The sequence below is a fragment of the Saccoglossus kowalevskii genome, chromosome 20, assembly GCF_978046115.1.
Source record: "Saccoglossus kowalevskii chromosome 20, keSacKowa6.1, whole genome shotgun sequence".
Lineage (NCBI taxonomy): Eukaryota > Metazoa > Hemichordata > Enteropneusta > Harrimaniidae > Saccoglossus > Saccoglossus kowalevskii.
This window is the reverse complement of record NC_140660.1, coordinates 13,966,251-13,985,722: the sequence shown is the minus strand read 5'-3', so window position 1 is coordinate 13,985,722 and position 19,472 is coordinate 13,966,251. Positions and strand designations below refer to the sequence as shown.

At 39.4% G+C, this 19,472-nt stretch overlaps 2 protein-coding genes across 3 annotated transcripts; one reads left to right on the top strand and one right to left on the bottom strand.

Moving 5' to 3' along the window:
- Window positions 1–934: 934 nt before the first annotated feature.
- Window positions 935–12,397, top strand: LOC144359257 (uncharacterized). Of its 2 annotated transcripts, XM_085494245.1 has the most exons (6): window positions 935–1,054; window positions 5,759–6,642; window positions 6,863–7,136; window positions 9,352–9,502; window positions 9,705–9,840; window positions 10,913–12,397. In XM_085494245.1, exons 2-6 carry the CDS (start codon window positions 5,769–5,771, stop codon window positions 11,059–11,061), a joined length of 1,584 nt encoding a protein of 527 aa, XP_085350371.1. In that variant the 5' UTR covers window positions 935–1,054; window positions 5,759–5,768; the 3' UTR covers window positions 11,062–12,397. The 2 variants fall into 2 exon arrangements, with proteins under 2 accessions (XP_085350371.1, XP_085350370.1); XM_085494244.1 differs by lacking the exon at window positions 935–1,054 and having other exon boundaries at window positions 5,639–6,642.
- On the bottom strand, window positions 12,082–15,573 carry LOC146730031 (uncharacterized). The gene is made up of 3 exons (XM_085494246.1): window positions 15,289–15,573; window positions 13,607–13,775; window positions 12,082–13,333 (listed from the first exon to the last, which is right to left on the bottom strand). The coding sequence occupies exons 1-3, from the start codon at window positions 15,443–15,445 to the stop codon at window positions 13,138–13,140; spliced, it is 522 nt and encodes a 173-aa protein (XP_085350372.1). The 5' UTR covers window positions 15,446–15,573; the 3' UTR covers window positions 12,082–13,137.
- Window positions 15,574–19,472: the final 3,899 nt, after the last annotated feature.

The window sequence follows — 19,472 nt, the reverse complement described above, 5'->3', positions numbered from 1 at the left end:
GAAACGTCTCAGTTTGTACTCGTAGATCTGCGCAACAGTTAAAGTCGCCATTAAGAGACTACTACCACCCTTTAAGGAAATTGAAAAACGAGTTTCTCAACTTGTCTCTTTATTTAGTTTAAGCCGTATTCAAGATGACTGCATGTAGTACAAACCGATTAATTATTCACATTTATTTGTTATCACTTGTACGCCAGCTGAATGTGGCTCGATATGAGAACCATTGCGACGAATACAACACGTGTGAAATACATTGCTACAAATAAGCGTCTACCCACGAACCTTCGCTGTTATTGTTGCTTAGTACTCAAATCCCACGCGTGAGCAGCAGACGACGCCTCCGCTTTGAAACAATTTTCATCGTAATGGCTCAATATCAGCTATAGATGAAAATAAACAATATATACGTCATCACATGTGATGATTTTTGTTCTAAATTTGTTGTGTATAGTGCCCGCAATGTAAACAATGTAACTACGATTCAGCGACATGATTTGCCTTTATCTTAACAAAATCTGGACAATAGGACGACACTATTGTACAGAGATAATTTTATTTGACAGGTGTCCAATTCATTTTTATATTACCTGATTTTTAATATGCTGTCTCTATTACCAGTTAACGACTATGTAATAGGCTTCGTGCATAAACCGGGCGTTCATCCGCCAGCAGCTGATGCCACAACAGAAACGAATGGATATATAATCGCTTATACAACTGAACAATAATACCACTCATTTGATATTCACGTGAAACTGTGTTTTTCGAGCTTTGTTTTTGCTTATGTTTCTCTGATTGAGTGTTTTTTTAATTATACGCGAACGAGGATACATGATTAATGAGCAACCATGCTGTCGCTGGGCGAATTTCACGGACTCATAGAGCGGTGATGACGCGTTGATGACGTGGACTCAGCATCAGCTGCTACAGGAGTCATTCTCTGTATGTGATGATGTACGACAAATGTAGAGTAACTGTCCACGGAAACGCCATGCATTGAACATACGGGGATTTTCAAACCGAATGCGTAGCAGACGACTTCGCAGACGAGAAGGTAAGGTCGAGTGTTTGTGTATAAAAATGTCGCCGTAAATCGGCGTCATACTTGCACGATATGTCACCTCCATTCATGGATTAAAATCTATCACGTTAATTAAAAAAAAAATAATAATAAATTAACTGTTTCGTGATATTTACACCAACCTACATCGGGAAAGGTTAGCGATTGGCGCCCAAATGCAACATGGCATACATGCATGTGTTTGTTTGTTTGTTTCAATAGCCTGGTTGGGTTATTAGTTTTCTCCAATTTCGATTCAATTGTGCACTGGTTAGTATGAAAATGTCAGTCTAATTTAAAGTAGACAGACAGAAAAAAAAGTTTTGTGGCAATTTTAGAATCAAATTTTTATGATCGTTTAGAAATATTTTGAAACAAATATTTTGAAACAATGACCAGGGAAACAATGGCATGGCGCCACTGGAAGCCGCCATTTTGTCATATGTGACGCAATGTGCAGAGGAATGCGCAGTAGACTTAAATATGCAAGCCTCAGCGCGTTATAAATACATTTTTACGATGTGCAGTGGCATAGATAGTGATCAGGTCAGCGCAGATTTTAATAAAATTGATCTGCTTTAAAGGTAACATATGTTTAATAATACTAAAATCACGTGATAATGTCAGATTAGTATATCAGTAAACATTCAATCTTTTTTATCGTTGGAGGATATTCACGTGACATATTGGATGTATGACTAAAGATCATTTGCGGGTTATCGAGTCACGTGATACTTTTTCTGAAAACGTCATAATTATCCGCCATTTTATCGTTCTTGTTCGTAGTTGATTTTTATAAAACAACTGTGGCAACCCTCCAAGTATTCATTTGATATAACTTTTAGCAGGCAAACGTTCGACATTTCGCACAATATAACATTTTCCGTTCACTGCATGATTCCGTGTTATGTGTGAAATCAAACGAAAAACAGGACAAACAAAAGTCATGGCGTCGTGTTGGTGTCAAAACATTTCGCGGGATTTGAGAAACGCGAAAGTGTTGATGATGGTCAATTTCGATGAAGTGAGGGTATTTACACGCAATATTCCCCTCTCAAAGATCGGCCATTCGACGTTGAGTCACGAAAAAATGAAATTGGAGTTCAAAATAAAGTCATTCGTTTTTTGCGGTAGACGTTTGTCGCATACGACTTATTTACCACTTCCGTGTCACTGAGAATGTTCTAGAAGTGTACTGTGTCTGGGTGGAATATTCTATATTTTTTTAGAAACTGGTTGAATAGGTAATAGAACACTGTAGGAGGCAATAGAAGGTAATGGAACATTCTAGAAATCTGTAGTAAGTTCCAGACTCATTATGTATGCTGATGTAATGGTCTATTTATAGACAGTGTGGGTATATATAGGGAAGTTGTTCAGCACTGAGATCAGATCGGGGATCTCGTTGAATTGTATTGAAGTTTAAGTATCTAGTTATTGGAGTAGTGGAGTTTTACCGCGTTATTGTACTTGATGTTTGCAGAGTATAATAATACCAGTACCAGTTGAAACCTCATCTGTTGGCTCCGTGTTCGTATTTTATCATCGCCGCCAGGGAAGTCTTTCTGTTACTGTTGCCATTTTGGTATTTGAACCATCACACCTGTACTATACCAATTACGGTAATATTACGTTGCGTGTGACAACGTTCGACCCGCGTCTTTCGCGCAATACGCGAGATCTCGCAGTAGAACGGAAAATCACGTATATGCGGCGAGAGTATACTAGTATATAAAGTGAACTACTAGTATGCAGTATTGAGTGGTGTATTCTACCCGAACGTGGAGGGGGAGGGGGGGGGGAGGGCTATTACGGTGTATCAGCCTTTGTTTCCCGTAGTTTCTATGAATGGAACATTACAAAACAACAGTAATGACGTAATGACTGTTTATATACCACGACTTGCATAAATTAAGACCGGTTTCATCCAATCACAATGATCATGGCGCTGGTATAACATATTACAATACCTCACTCTACCGATTATTGAACGGCGCGTTCTCACTGGTCGATCGGTACCACGTGCAGCCAGTTATCAAGGCAGACGATAACTGGTCGGCTATTTAGATCAATGCACGATCAATCAGACGAGCCAGACATTTAACGAAATTTGCACGAATCGCTTGAAATACAGACACATCTTACTTCACATCAGGACATCCTGGTCGTTTTGCTCTTGAAAATCCACAATTGTGGTGTTTTTTTTTGCGTAATTGTTAAACAAATAACGCGTAGAAAGCTATTCTCAAACGTACCACTACGTGTACATTAAAGCGGGTGAGTCGTCACCTGCGCATGCGGTCATAGCGTGTCGTTGTTTGCTAATAAGCGTCTACCCGTCAGCCTTTGCGTTTTTTTTTCCAAGTGTTGTTGCCCAAGCCTGCTATACTGAGGTGAGAAACAACAGATCGACTCAATCGAACTCCAGACTCGAAAAGTCAATAAAGTGAGTTTGCTGAGGCGTAGGGCTCGCATTATACCCTCTAAGCCTCGACTGATTACTGTCGTTGGTGGCGTACTCGAGGGTCCAGAATATCGGGCATTGGCAGTAGAATCGAGGCACACAACAACCAAGCTGCTCTCTGATTGGTCTGATTCTTATTGTTATGGCTATGTAACCAATCAGGCTATCGTTTGTAAGTAGCTTCGCATTGACTCGGTCTTGTGGACGAACCTGTAACCTCGCCGAACATACTTAAGCATTGACTGTACGCACCGAATCAGTCTCTGCAACGAGGTAATTTGAATATTCAATGAATCTTTGCATTCTTGCACATCTCTTGTGATAGAGAAAGACCATTATAACCTTCCTTAAAGGGCGCCAATCATCGCGCCACGCATGCGCGAGATATTTGGGTCTCATATAAACAAAGATGGCGACTTTGACTGTTGCGCAGATCAAACTGAGACGTTACCAAGCTTTAATTAAGTATATTTTTAGGTGATTGACAGGTATCGAATGAGTCACCGGTGGTAATTAAAGCAAGTCGCGACTAGAAAAGCGTACTGGATTGTGGGAAAATCAATGTTTACAAATCAATGTTTATCAACACAAATGTCGCACATGCGCAGCGCGACGACTGCCGCCCTTTAACCAGAAAACGTTATTTTTTCTCTATTTGTTGCGTTTTATTTAAATCGTTACATTACTAATCGCATTCATATATTTCTTAAGCCGAATGTTGCAAGGAAAGCGCTAGAACTGTTTCAAGGCTATTTGTCACATTTCCGTTTGTTGTGTTTCATATCACGTATTTATAAATACAAAATATTGAATAATAATGCTTATTTGTAAATACCCGCAATCCCCCGAATTGAAGTGTAAAGTGTTTCAATGACGGACCTTTGTAACAATTGTATATGAAAAAAGTATACGCAATTGCGGAAAAAAATGGGGACACAACCAAGTCGCGTCGCTCTCCCACTCTCAACGAGATTTCGGCGGCCATTCGCAAATACTTGTAAGGTGTGATTGTGTGGTAAAACCTATCCATTTATATGTACTAGTTAAACCACCATCACGTGATGTGATCAAGTAACCACAATATAACTAGTTTGTACCATGACTGTTGCAAATTGGGAAGGCTTCGGCTAATCAAGTTGCTTGTGAGTATGCTTGTCAGCTTATTGCATACGGCGAGTTGTAGATGCTTTGATCTGGTGTCGGCGTGTAACCCCGGAATAAGCCAGTTCTCAATTACTACCACGCATGCGCGAAGTTTACTTAGCAACGCAGGAGCGAGAGTTAACAAAGCCGGGAAGCCCTTCATGGGTATATCTTTCCTCCTCCTTATCCATTACGGGAAGGATTACGAAAAATCTCCACTTGTGGATGCGTTTCGAAGCAGACTGACAGGAATAAACACGCGGGTTAAAGCCCGGCTCCCTGGTAACGTGGGTTTATCTTCCAAAATGGTGTATTTTACCCATTATGCATTTCGCGCCCTTTTTAGAGAATAGGCTTATTACTCGAGCATCCATCGGCCAATTTAAAACAGCTATGGTATAAACAATGCGACGAAGAATTTCCGACACGCAGACTAACTGTTGGCAAATTATAGAACCTTATTTGCGAATGGCCGTCGAGATCTCGTTGAGAGCGGGAAATGAACGGTACTTGTAGTTCCGTGGTGTGTGACTGAGTCGACTGATTCCCGAGAGGCGATCTAATGAATACTCACTGTTGTGCTGTTCAGATTATGCAAATACTGTACGGGGTTTAGCATAACCCCCGCAGATCATCGCGCATATACAAGCTTATTGGGATTTTTTTTTATTTCGTTATTACATTTCTAAACACTTGAACAAAGTGACATTTGTTAAAAAAAATGAGCCAAGAACATGGAACCCGTCGTTACTTGTTCAATACAGTAACATTCTGTAACGTTAATCGCAGGCGGGGGCATTATTTTTATGCGATTTTGTCATTGCAGTGAGAACATCTTCGAACGAGGCGAAGTCGAGTACAATATAGACCCAAATAACGCATACCTGCTGATTCACTGCGAAAAAACGCAGCTTATTCTACGGTTCAATTATTTACCGCATAATGTATATAGTACTACTAGTAATCCCCTGTGGCAGCTGCCGTGACGCCAACACGGCCCATTCTATTGTAGCACAATCCTTGTGTGTAGAGATTGTCAGAACATTATTATATGTCTCAATCATGTACTGTGTTTTTTCATTTCTCAACAGTGAGAACAAAATGATAGCGTCCCGCGTTCTTGCTGCTGTATTCGTCTTGTCGATAACGGTGACACTGTTGACGTTCAGATGGACGTTGCCAATCGGCGTCAGGAGCGTACCACGCGGATCAACCAGCGACTTAGACGCGCCTGCTGACGATACGGGGCCAATAGACGATTCACGGCAGACATACAGTTCCACAGAGAATGAAAGTGAGTCATCGGTGCGAGTAGATTTGGTCGGTGAATCACAGCCCGGTAGCGATGTAGTACTGGAACGCAACTTCAATTCGCGTCCACATTCTACAACGCATTCATTTTTCAAAAGCTTGGAAGTAGACGCTGACGCACCAGCGGACGTCAATGCCAACGCGAGCGACGCCGTTATTACGGGGAAAACATCCACCAGAGATTTGGATGCAGAACACATGTCTAGGTCGTCTGGAAGCGCGGAGACTATTGCCGGGGCCGACGGTGGTACGATGCCGGGCACCACAGACTGTCGAATATATAATAACGTTGATGCTTATAGAAGACAATTACCATCACACCCAGTGCGTTACATTCTGCCCGTGTATGTCTTCGGGACTGGGCCGACCACGCTCTACCGTAAAATACGCTGGGCTATCACTCTTGCGGTCCACAAAAACCTTGGAATAATTGCAGTGCCCTTTCACAACCACATCACACAGGATATTAACACCGAATTCAGGGCGTTTGCAGAAACGTACGATCTGGAACGGCTGCGTCAGTTATTGCCCATGATAACAACAGCTCAGGTACCTGAAGTATGTGGCCCCGCAATCACTGAACCCTTTGTTGCCATGATACCGCAGAAGAATATTTTTGCCTTTCCTGTGCTGCGGCAATATCCAACTTTACGCTATCTAGACAGTGAGTAGAACATAATATGTGAAATATATACACTACACTGCACTGCACTGCACTGCACTGCACTACACTACACTACACTACACTACACTACACTACACTACACTACACTACACTACACTACACTACACTACACTACACTACACTACACTACACTACACTAAGTGAATTCGATTTGTTGATAATACGCTCGATGTGTCACTGTTTCTTTTTTTAATCACAGAGGACCCCCAGTCACGTTACCATGGCTCCGTAAATATCAGTTTGCCTAAAAAGACAGTTTCTATGGAAGAACATGACTTCGAAAAGACGTCCAGCAGCTGCGTTGGTGTAATCCCCTATGACATGGACATGCCGTGTAAAAACGAAATCAACACATTGGTGGACAATTACCTCATTCGACCCAAATATATCCGGGATATTGGAGAGAAAATATTGAACAAACTCTGTGATGGGGAAGTGGCGGCCATGCATTGGCGGAACAAAACCGGTGAATTGTTAGTTTTTTTTCTCCTCATATATATGTACATACTAAATCGAGCATGAGTTTCTCTCTGTCTTTATTTCACGTTAATTGTTGGTACCACCCTTAGTATACCTTTAATGAGCCTGGGGACGAAGTGCCATCCTCGAGGCGGGGCTACGTCGCACGACGTTCCACGTTGCTAAGACGCGCACCACTGTACAACGTATTTCTAAGGACTCTGCGCGCGCTGCTGGAGACGCGGAACGCCGAGCGAAGAGCCGGTAAAAATTCGAGAAAACGACAGGAACTCAACCTTGAAGTAATCCTGAACAATCAAATTTATATGCCTTACACACGCAGGGGTAATCTTGTTACACTGTTCAGGAGAGTTTCAACAACAATCCCGAAGTACCGTTTTATGAGAGTTTTCGGCCTTTGTTTTCACCGTTATGGTTGCCATGCGGTGAAGATGCCCGGATGTCCGTCCCGAGAATTGTGGGATAATGTGTTAAAGGATCACACTTGAAATTGTTTTGATTTTCCATAACTTTAGAAAGCTATATTTCAAATTTGAAACACTACACAACCAAGTAGTAAAGAAAGGAGTAAAGTGAGAAAAAAAGAAAACAGCAAACAAAAAAGCAGTGTTACGTGCGACAACATTGCTCTAATTATATAATTCCTACGCCACGGTAGTCATTCATCACCAGAGGGCGCCATTTATTGCATAGGTGTATTCAAATAGGTGGATTCTCTATTGTTACTACCTCGGCCTGGAGCACTCACATATACAAGTATATAGACGTGCACATCAAGCTGTAATTAGCCAATCAGCACCCGTAGCACAAATCACATGGTACTTATTAACTAATGGCTCCCTTTTGTTCATGTTTCATCTGAAACGTGATGTGTGAGGGCACAGTTTGTATTCGCTGTTCTGCGCAACAGTAAAAGTAGCCATCTTTGTTCATATGAGACCCACATTTCGTCCATGCGTGACGCGACGACTACCGCCCCTTTTTACGCATGCATGAAGCTCCAAAAAATTGGAACAATATTGTGTTATCTTTGAAAACTTTTTTTTTGGAGTAATGCGCATCCTAACTTTTTATCGTCTATAGAAATCTCATTACTGATATTCCTTCTGCAATAATACCAAAACTCCCGTTTCTCAATGTATGCACGAAGACAGTACGGCTGGTGTACCGACCGATGCGCAGCGGAGGTCGATGCGCGGCGTACTGTCCGAGTGCATACTTTGAGGTATTCTCGTAATAACCTTAACCATATACACCTTTTCCTTTCAAAGATACATCATGGGTGTGCCGAAATCCAAAATGTGTAGAACAGAATCAGCGAACTTCTTTGTGTGTTACGCGCGCAATCATTCCATATTTGGAATTTACATTTCCGTATATGGTAGGATGAAAATACCCCATAAAATACCGCAAAATTACGGCACGCTGTAACTTATGGCGTTACGGTGACAGATGTATAATTTTAATGAATAACATGGTGGCGTATATCGTATTTAGCGCCCTGTTCTATCTACACAAACAAGGGTTGATTCATATCATTATGTTGAATTCAAATCCACTTTTTATCAATAATTTGTAAAATTTTGATATCTGATTTTTATACATGTAGAATTTTCTAATTTTTGTTAGCAATATCGCATGTGAGAAAACACGAAATTCGAGTAAAAAATAAATATACGAAATCGGCACAAAGTAAATGAGCGCCATCAGTGGTGAAACGTGGTGAAGATATGCGCATTGAGGTCATTTCGTGAACAATTTTTATTTATAATTATTAACTTAGATACAATTCATAAATTGACGTATTTTCACGATGAACGAATCACGGATAATCCTTTTTTGAAAAAAAACAAAAACAATGTTGGTTTATACCTGAGTGAATGGCTGCCACGTGTCATGATTGTGCTGTATTATATGTTATCTCAAAAATTGTGACAAAAGGAGAAAACATCGTGTATTTATAAAAATAATAATCCATGTTTTAACAACTGCGACACTTATGAGCGATGTTTGGCTTATTTCTCAACACACGACACTGTAACATACAACTAAACGTTTTAATTATAACACCATGGAAGGATATCTCCATACTGAATATAACCCAAAAAATATTGCCATGCGATTTATGACCAAATAATGTGTAGGAACTGTTGTCGGAACTGCGCGTGCGTGGTCCTATTATAATTCTGTTATCTGTTTTTTTTTCAGATGCGGCATATACCACAAGTGTAAACCGGGCAAGGAGAAAGCTACGTCAGTGTTAGTTAAGGCTGTTGATGACATCGTTAAAGGCGTGGTGGATATCACAAGGTCAAATAATCTCACATGTCTGTATGTTGCTAAGCAGAAATTCGATCAGGTATGTTTGTTGGACGCATATGGCCGCTGACATCTCGATGATCCAAATACTATGCTCACATATAACAGGAGAACAGAAGAAGCGATAACAACGAAAATGAAACACTATTTTGAGAAAAAACAAATGCACCTTGAACGAGGCTGGGGTGTCACGTGCACCTGAACCCGGCCAATCGTTTAATGTTGCTTCTATTTCGTTTCAGGTTATAATCTCTCTTCTCAAGAAAACGCAATTAAGAATATTTACAATGGAGGACGTGCTGAAACTAGTCCCAGAAATACAGAAATATCAAAACGACGACTACGTAATATCGCTCATAGAACAAGAATTCACAGAAAGTAAGGAGTGTATCATAATTTCTGCAGGAGGGGGGGGTTAAACTGATCGACATAGGGGCACATAGTGCCACACTATGCTTAATGAATGGTCCCTAAATGTTACCCATCCTTGATTGGCGGTGGAGGGGGGGGGGGTCTGTCAATTATTAAATTTTATTCAAATTCTATTATTTCTTATTTAAAAAAAAAATACAATCCGGTGTAATCATAAATCATAGTAGGACATTGTCACTTAGTTTAACGACAGCAGTTGCACCCTCTAACGACGAAACACAAGAATACGTTAAATATGACGTAATGTTTGAAGCAAAGTCATTTTTTTATTTGTGTGTTAGTTCGTCAAACCTCTCGAATACTAAATTATTTTGTAAAATATGGGGAAAACATAGCGGGAGGCTACTAATATACCCGATATTAAATGGCCGACGAGATCACACTGAGTTTCCCCCTCAAATAATGTTCCATAATCCCCCGCCATCAAGTCCACTGTTCAAAATATCTTGGATACCAATCGGGCGATAGTAGGAGAGAATAGTACACCATTTGGGGTGGAGGTGGCCAAAAACAAGTCTCGCAATTCTCAGCGAGATCACGACGGCCATTTGTGTCACATGTCGATTGATTTTTCCATAGGCCAATGAATGAATTAAATTTAAAAATACTGATTAGACATCTTATTGCTTGATCTTAAGATCAAAATAATTCGAAACTCACACAAATCGCGGATTTTTAATAAATCTAATCTAATTTAATTTAATTCTTCTTCGAGACGTCACTTGACATATCATCATAACAAAATAAAAACCGAAAGTGTTTTACTGTTAGCATTGCTTTATGCAATGCTGCGCATGTATCTGCGCATATATGGCATAATGAACTACTAATTTGCAAATAATTGTACACAAAAACATTGTATTGTGTAACGGAAAATATTATCACACAAGAAACTCATTAAATTAAATGCATTTGTTTTTGTTTTGGTTTACACATATTAGGATTAAGTTGGCAGGGAAAAATTATATATGTAGGTCAAAGGATTTAACTTCTAATATGAAATTATTTTATTTTGCAGTTGTTCCGCTGTTCATCAGTTCCAGAACCTCGAATTGGTCGTTCTACGTGGAATACACCAGATACGTGCGGAACAGGAAGACCGTAGGATTACAGGAGATCCCAGGATTGCCTGACATATTGAGAACTGGGAAGTTTCTACTAATGTAAATGCTGTTCTGTGACCCAAGTAAATGGCGCTTGTGAAGACTACGGCATCTTACTAAAAATAGAACTGACGTAATCATAGAATGCTGTACACGCGTGAACGAGTTCAAATAGGGTCACGTAGGCAGACGAAACATTTTCAACCCAAACAACGTTACTTTGCTGTGATTTTCGGAGATTTGTTGTGAATCCCAAGAAAAATTATTGTCTGAACAAATCCCTGGAGATTATTTCACAACACAACAGTTATTAATGCATCTGTTGCTATTTTATCTGTTGGTGCTATTTTATGGACGACTACAGATGAAATCGTCGATAAGAATGTCCCGTCATGTTGCCTGTTCGCTGGTTTCCGGCGTCCCTTGCCAATGGCAAGGAGGACGCAGATAACTAGTAATCGCCATATTGTTCAACTGGGCCGGCAAAGGCATGTGACTAGGTGACGTAATTTGAAAAACATTCAAAGTTCCGTTCTGCGTAAACGTGTCGGTAATAGTACAATAACGTCGCGTCTATTCATTTCCTGCTTAGACTTCATACTTTAGGTGCTTCTAACATTTCACGCTATTTTTTTGTGTAACTGTTAAAAAAACAGTTTTATATTGATCGTGCAACTTTTGAAAGCGTGGGAAACCCCTGCTTTATATATGGAACGACCAGAGGGTAAGCGTTGACGTCAGGTAACCAAGGGAAATATGACAAGCAGCGAGAAAGTGACGGACCAAACAGAATGCCGGATTCGTTACTAGTTACCGGCCTCTTGTGGCTTGGTGCGCCATGACGCTTGAGGCGGGAAGCAGCCAATGTCGCCTGTTTACGTCATATTCGCGCCTCGTCAATAGAGGGCGTGGTTAACAGAAATGGTGTATTGCTATAAAGACGGTACATGATTAAATACAACATTTGTCGTACTTATAAAATCTCAACTACGAATAACACGAGTTGTTATTCATCACACACCTGTTGAATATTCACTCATGAATAATTCATCAAACACGTATCTCAATCAACAATGGAATTGCGTCAGATGTATGCATGTATTTATTTCATCGCTCCATTACTATCATCAGTCCACCTTCTGCAATAATTATGACGTCATATTTCTTTCATAAACCCCACAGAAAATCGCACGAAATACATTTATATGTAAGAACGACAATCACATTCAATGCCTTATGTGCAATTTGATTACAGAGAATTATGGTAAACATTGTATTGACTTTATCTTGATATTATATTTTGGCGTACACGTGATATTAAAATTACCGACATTTACTAAATAGGGGCCGCCGTATTGGATACGGCTTGAAACTGAATAAAGAGACTAAAATTGAATAAAGTTGAGAAGCGGGCATTTCAGATTACCTACAGGAAAAAAAACACACCAAACTTTCACAGCCAAACGATCCAATTGGGCAACATTAAGCTACTCCCCATAATAATAATAATAATAATAATAATAATAATAATAATAATAATAATAATAATAATATTAATAATAATAATAATAATAATAATAATAATAATAATAATAATAATAATAATAATAATAATAATAATAATGATAATAATAATAATAATAATACATATTATAATATAATAATATACCTCAAAGTATACACGAAGACAGCGGGAGTATCAACCAACGCGATGAGACGGTGTACTGTGCATACTTTGAGGTATCCTTGTAACAACCTTATTATTATGCATCCATTTCTTCCAAGGATACATTATAGGAATGCCGAAATCAAAAAAGTTTAGAAAAGAATCAGCGAACTTCCTTGTGTCGAGTCCGGTCAAACCCTGGTGGCAGCCATGTTTGTTTTTATTATTAGAGGACGCTTGCGCGCGTAATCATTCCATATTTGGAATGCGCATTTCCTAATATAGTAGGATGAAATTACCCCGAAAAATACCTCAAAAATTACGGCACGCTGTAACTTGTGGCGTTACGGTGACAGATGTATAATAATAATAATAATAATAATAATAATAATAATAATAATAATAATAATAATAATAATAATAATAATAATAATAATAATAATAATAATAACTATTATAACATTATTTATATTATTAACATCGCATTTTCAGTTGTTTAGATGCCCATTTTTCAAATATCTCGTAAACTTTTCTGTCCTCGACATACTCTCTCATATTGTAGTATTCTGCTGGTCTTGGATGTATAAGATTCCTAAATTCTATATTTCGAGGTAAATACATGCGAGTCTTTAGCTCTTCATTGGTGGCAGCATAGTACACACGCTTTATTCTGAAAAAGAAATGTGTACGTTGATTTTGTAGTGTTTCCAAATCATTTTATGTTTGACTAATATATACAAACTGATCACATGTATTGTAGTCGAAGCATATATACAAGGCAACAAGGCGACGAAACCTGTCAACCAAACAAGCTGCTCTCTGATTGGTCCGACTGTTAGGTGTTTGAGTTGGATAGCCAATCAGCAACAGAGTCTTGTAAGTAGCCTCGCATTGACTCTATATACAGCTGGTAAATGGTCCTTGTTTTATATTGTGTGCTTACCCCGTTAACAAGATGACAGAAGTACACATGTAACACGGTTCACAGCTAGTGTATATCTCACAGCCTTCTAACGTCAATGTTTTCATTGAGGCACATGCGTTTCTAATAGCAACCACTTCACCATGGGCAGTTGGATCCCAATAAGTAAACGCGTTGTTATATCCTTCGGCTTGAAATATAACATAAACATAGCTTATGATGTATGACGTAATAAGTGTTCATTACGAGATCTCGCAAAAACAACGTCTGCTTATAAAATTGAATGACTTGATTTTGAAAATGATTTTACTATAATAACTCAGTGTCGAAATACAGATCTTTACTTGTTCACAATTAATGATTTTCCGTTGAACTCGGGATCTCGCTTATTGCTTGAAAGGCATGTACGGAACGTCTGTCACTGAGATCGAATGATTTTGATTTTGAATTTATGTTTCTTTTTTATATCTCAATGTCGTAGTGGCGATCCTTGAGAGGGGAATATTGCGTTGAGACACCCTAACTTTATGGAAATTAATCATCATCAAATGTGTACAGCACATTATTAAGCGCAGAAATACCTCAAAAACATTTTCGCGTATTTTCGTATTTTCGCCACTACGACGCTATGACCTTTGTTTGTCCTTTTTTTTGTTCGATTTCACGCATAACACGGGATCTCGCAATCAACTGCAAATGGTCTATTACACATCATCAAATGTGCATAGCTAAGCGTGGAATTACCAAAAGAAAAGAGAAAAAAACTGGCGCGTTTGTTGAATCGCATGCAATGTTTCAACACCACAACGTCGCTAGGATATTTGTTCTGTTTTTACGTTCGGATTACACGCCAAACGCAATGAGCAGAAAATAATTTTGTAATCACATTATTCAATAGTCATAAAAGTCTTCTGAACTTGTAGAAAATGGATACAGTTTTGAAATTCCCTCTGATAATAAATGGTTGATATTAGAGTTCTCACGTATACCAGTATACTGTAGCCATGTATTTTGTGAATTATGTGTAAACTTGGATGTCTATGAAATCTCTTTTGGGCGTCGTAGGTGTCGCTGTTCTAACATGTTTAACACGTGTGCCTTTTCATATGACAACACTTGATTCAGAAAGAACAAAACCTATATTGCTAATGATGTCAGCAAGAGGAACAACGCAAATTACCCATGTATAGAAACGGCAACTTCCTAGCTGACGATTAGATGGATATAAACACGTGACTTGTTTTCTCCCTAAGTAGTGCCCATTCCTCGCCATCTCACTCACTGTTCAAAATACCATGGTTACATAGGCCATGGTAACAGTTGATGTGGTGACGAGAGAAAATAGAACACTGTTTGAGGGGCAGAAACAAGTCTCATGGCACTCTCATTCCCAACGAGATCTCGGCGGCCATTTGCCATTACCATAAATCAGACACAGTAATTCATTCTGAGTGTCTTGTTTGAAAAAAAAACGACCTGACTGCACCATAATGTTTGCTAAATATCACAAATATTTACATGGAACATATCTCGCTCCATAGAAACTGTAATTATAATAAATATCGAGAAACAGTCGCGCGACGACCGCCATTTTCTGAAATCGTTCAGATGGTGTGTGTGTGTTTGTGTGCAAATAGTTAGAGGTAATACATTTTCGTTGTTGTAAGACTGATCACCTTGCTGACGCAACTTTATGTATATACCTATGATCTTGCCCTCTTTGACTATGACAGCTCCGACTGGTCTGGCAGTATCCGGCTTCTCCACAAACGCTCCAATATAACCGACGTCCACAGCTCTTCTGATGAAATAGCGCTTGTCTTCGTCAGATGGTGCCAGTACTTGCCGTGCAGTTGCCATCTGTATGTTTGAATAGGCACTAACAGCGTGCTCCTGCCTTATGTAATTTGAGATTTGAATCACAGAACTCGCTCACAGTCACACACTATTAGCCGCGCAACAATATGGTGGAGAGCGTTTTCTGATATCAGCAGTTGATCGCAGCACCAGTTAGGGATTATTCATCTATGACTATTTATATGATATGATAGATTACTGAATATAGAATACATGTGGACAAGCGGGTTTAGTGCTGGCAGAGGTAGCGGCAACGCGCGTGTGCACGTGTGTGTTTATATTAGAACGACTAGGGGCGGGGATAGTGCTTTCAGATTTTATACAGAAGTATCCGGGTTCTTCACCACGTGTTGTGAACGCTAGCGTTGTGTCCAGGGATCGGGCAACTTTGTCTCGCTTGGCTGATGTCACTTACACGTAGATATTTCAGATTCGGCCCAAATGAATACACATTAGTTTATTAATCATAGTCCAGCTTTATTCACACAAGTTGTCAGCTGAGGTAACCCCTCGCTGTCCCGTTCTCTCGTTCTCCCCCTTACAAAAGGTTACACACTCTTTATAATAGAAGTCAAAACACTAAGGCATGGCGGAGTAAACAGCCAATCGCTGCAGTCGTTGGCACGATCAAGTGATTACCAGGGATGTATCTCACGGTTAAAGCCCTGCAAAGTTGCCACTACTAAATACAATAAGTAAACAATCTATTTATCAAATTCCTGTTATATTTAAATAATAACACATGCTTGTGAGGGTAATATCACGATTTGTTGTCTGCCCTCGGGCTGTTAGTTATGACCATAATATCAATATTATGATCATGACCACCATCCCTTGGGCAGGCAACAAATCGTGATATTGCCCGAATAACCATGTGTTATTTATTTTATCAGATCGAACAGACGTCCACCACGACAATCACAGCTACCATAGATCACTCACACCCGCTCTCCCACAAAATAACAATACTTATATTTGAAGTACGCAATATTTTATTTTATCTATTATAACAAGTTTCACATTTTTACTCAATACCATACATACATTAATTGCTAAAAAATACACTCAGTAAATGTTATTTTCAGCCATGGATAGTCTTTTTATTTGAACCGTGTTTCAGCAGTGTGGATCACTCAAATTATCAAGAATTACATTTTTGAAATGAATTGAGAAATTCTCAAACGCAAGTTATTTGATCACTCTAGAGATAAAAATATCAGAGTGCCGTGGAAGTGACTGAAATTACTTTCTCACCAACGTACCACACCTATTCACAAGCCAACACAGCTTTAGAGTGTTTTCGGTTAGCATCGGCGTGGAACGCGTAGAAATGCTCACAGTGTAGAACGCGCTGCAGCGACCCCGGCTGCGACGTTTCAGTAGCGGCTTTGCCGTACATTTTTGCTTCATATAAAAAATACCATAACCATCAAAACAGAGTATCTTACTTAATATTCATTCTGGCACGTTCACTGTCTATTTCGGATGACTAAAGTTTCTTCAAAACCTTGAAAGCAACCCCGAAAACAACAGCGGCCGGGGCAGCACCAGTGCAGCGAACGACAATTTGTTATGCGCAGTAGTTTCAGTGACGTCACCATGTGATATACCCATGTAATATCAACTTTGCGGGCAATATACCATGTAATATCCATTCTTATTCAATGTCATGTGACCGAGTCTCAACCAATCACAGCATGCGTAACAAAAGTGAGATGTGATAAATGTTGATGATCTCCACCCTAAACAAGCAAGTTGTTGATTCTAAACAATAGTTTAACGACGTGTGAACCGAATATGCGAATGTGAAATCACTATGTCATACACAGGACACATTTGGACCATGGAACTATAAGTTCCATGATTGGACGTAATCATCGAAAAAAATATAACGCGTACTTGAAATAACAAATTGTATGTTTCATAGCGGGTGGTAAATAATTGTATGTGACATCAACATATGTACAGACAATACGAGTGGAAATATACAGTACACGTGTCGAGCTGTTATTCTGTGTGGTATGTTTTATTCACTGTGTTAACCAATGAGAACGTACCGTTTCAATAATTGATACAGTAACACTTTTAATATAATAATATTTGCATATACAATGTGGGGTGATATATATTCTGTGACGTCAATACAGATTGTATGTTCCTTATATGAGCCGAGGCTATTTATAGTTTTATATAGAATAATAACCTTACACTGGTACTGCAATCTACCGCTGGCATTTAAAGGGCGGTAGTCGTCGTGCCATGCATGTGCGACATATATGGGTCTCATATAAACAAAAATGGCGACTTTGACTGTTGCGCAGATTAACTAGTACAGGCTGAGACGTTACCAAGCTTTAGTTAAGTATTTTTTATGTAATTGGAAGGTATCGAAGGAGTCACCGGCGGTGAATAGTTCAAGTCGCGCCCAGGTCGAACCTTATACTTGTGATTTTCATTGGAAGAGCGCATTGAATTGTGGGAAAATCAACAAAAGTGTCGCACATGCGCAGCGCGACGACTGCCGCCCTTTAAACGTTTGCCTTTTGTAGTAGTAAAGTGTACCCGGTAAACATTTCCCAATCATATGCGCTTTGCCAGGTAAAACCGTTCAATTTACCGATGGCTACTGCCAGACAACTTCACACTTATGACGAGGAACGATGTTTCATGAGAAGAGTTGTGGGCCTTGGTTTTATTAGGAAAACATTTAGGAACAAAAATTTACTTACCAGTAGTCAGCGGGAAATGATCGTGGACACGTGTAAAAAAATACTGTTTTGCGTATTCGTATATTCGTACAAGATTGTTATGACTGGATTAAAGTGTGCATTATTTTGAATTTTGGAGACGGTTGCATTCGACAATTTTGTTAATAAAGAGCGGTGGTCGTCGTGTCGCGTCTTGTTCGTTATGTGACTCATAGCGACGTATACAACGCGTGTAAAATACATTGTTTATTTACATGAAATTCGAAGACGCACTGCGCGACGACCACCGCCCTTTAACCATCAAACCCAAACACAATTGATCGGGGCGTTCGATGGGAATCACTGTCATGATAAATGACATAAGGACGTACACGCTTTATCCCGATTTGGTTGAAATTAATAGAAATGTTGATATTGACTATTGACTTTCACCGGAGACGAGGAGCAGTGAAGCTAACGATAATGCTGGTGACTTGTAGGCGACACTGAAATTCCCGGGATGTACATTGCTGCTCGTATTGACACACTTATGTTGCTCATTAATGTAAACATCATTAGCTATTGTTTATCGAATGGTGTTTTCCAGCGGAATCAAAAAAGCATAACATTTTTCTACCCTCATTGTTAAAGGGCGGTGGTTGTCGCGCCATGCATGCGCGAGACACGAGTCTCTTGTAAACAAAAGATGGCGACTTTGACTATTACGCGGACTAACGAGTACAAATAGATACGTTTCTAAGGTTTAATTAGGTCATTTTAGGTGATTGGACGGTATCAAAGGAGTCATCGGTGGTAATTAATGCACGTCGCGCCCATGTCAAAACTTGCACTCGAGATTTTCATTAGCAGAGTGCATTGAATTGTGGAAACAAAATCAATATTTATCAACACAAATGTCGCACATGCTCGGCGCGACAACCACGACCCTTCAACGTCTGCAACCAAAGTTGCGAGGTAGAGCTTTCAACCGCTATTGACACACTCGCATATGTTAGATGGAAGTACATACTAGTAGTTTTTATGGGGAAAAAGCATCTGAACTACACATAGTTAAATGTAATGGAAAATAGTGTCAGCCACATGAAAATAAAATAACACCAATCACGTGAGTAGGAACACTGCATTAACACGTGGTATTATACGTCATATAATAATAGAATCAGTGGATAACACACTTGCATGTACAATAATAATTATCATATTTTCAGTTGTTTAGATGACCATTTTTCAAATATCTCGTAAACTTTTCTGTCTTCGACATGTTCTCTCATATTGTAGTATTCTGCAGGTCGTGGATGTATTAGAATTTCATATCTAATATT

What these genes read in the sequence shown, in the direction of transcription:
- LOC144359257 (XM_085494244.1), top strand. Translation starts at nt 5,730, where the DNA reads ATGTACTGTGTTTTTTCATTTCTCAACAGTGAGAACAAAATGATAGCG. An exon ending in CTAAGCAGAAATTCGATCAG is followed by an intron (nt 9,503 to 9,704) that starts GTATGTTTGTTG and finishes ATTTCGTTTCAG; the next exon opens with GTTATAATCTCTCTTCTCAA. An exon ending in AGAACAAGAATTCACAGAAA is followed by an intron (nt 9,841 to 10,912) that starts GTAAGGAGTGTA and finishes TTTATTTTGCAG; the next exon opens with TTGTTCCGCTGTTCATCAGT.
- LOC146730031 (XM_085494246.1), bottom strand. Translation starts at nt 15,445, where the DNA reads ATGGCAACTGCACGGCAAGTACTGGCACCATCTGACGAAGACAAGCGC. An exon ending in CAAAGAGGGCAAGATCATAG is followed by an intron (nt 13,776 to 15,288) that starts GTATATACATAA and finishes TTATATTTCAAG; the next exon opens with CCGAAGGATATAACAACGCG. An exon ending in TCTGTCATCTTGTTAACGGG is followed by an intron (nt 13,334 to 13,606) that starts GTAAGCACACAA and finishes TTTCTTTTTCAG; the next exon opens with AATAAAGCGTGTGTACTATG.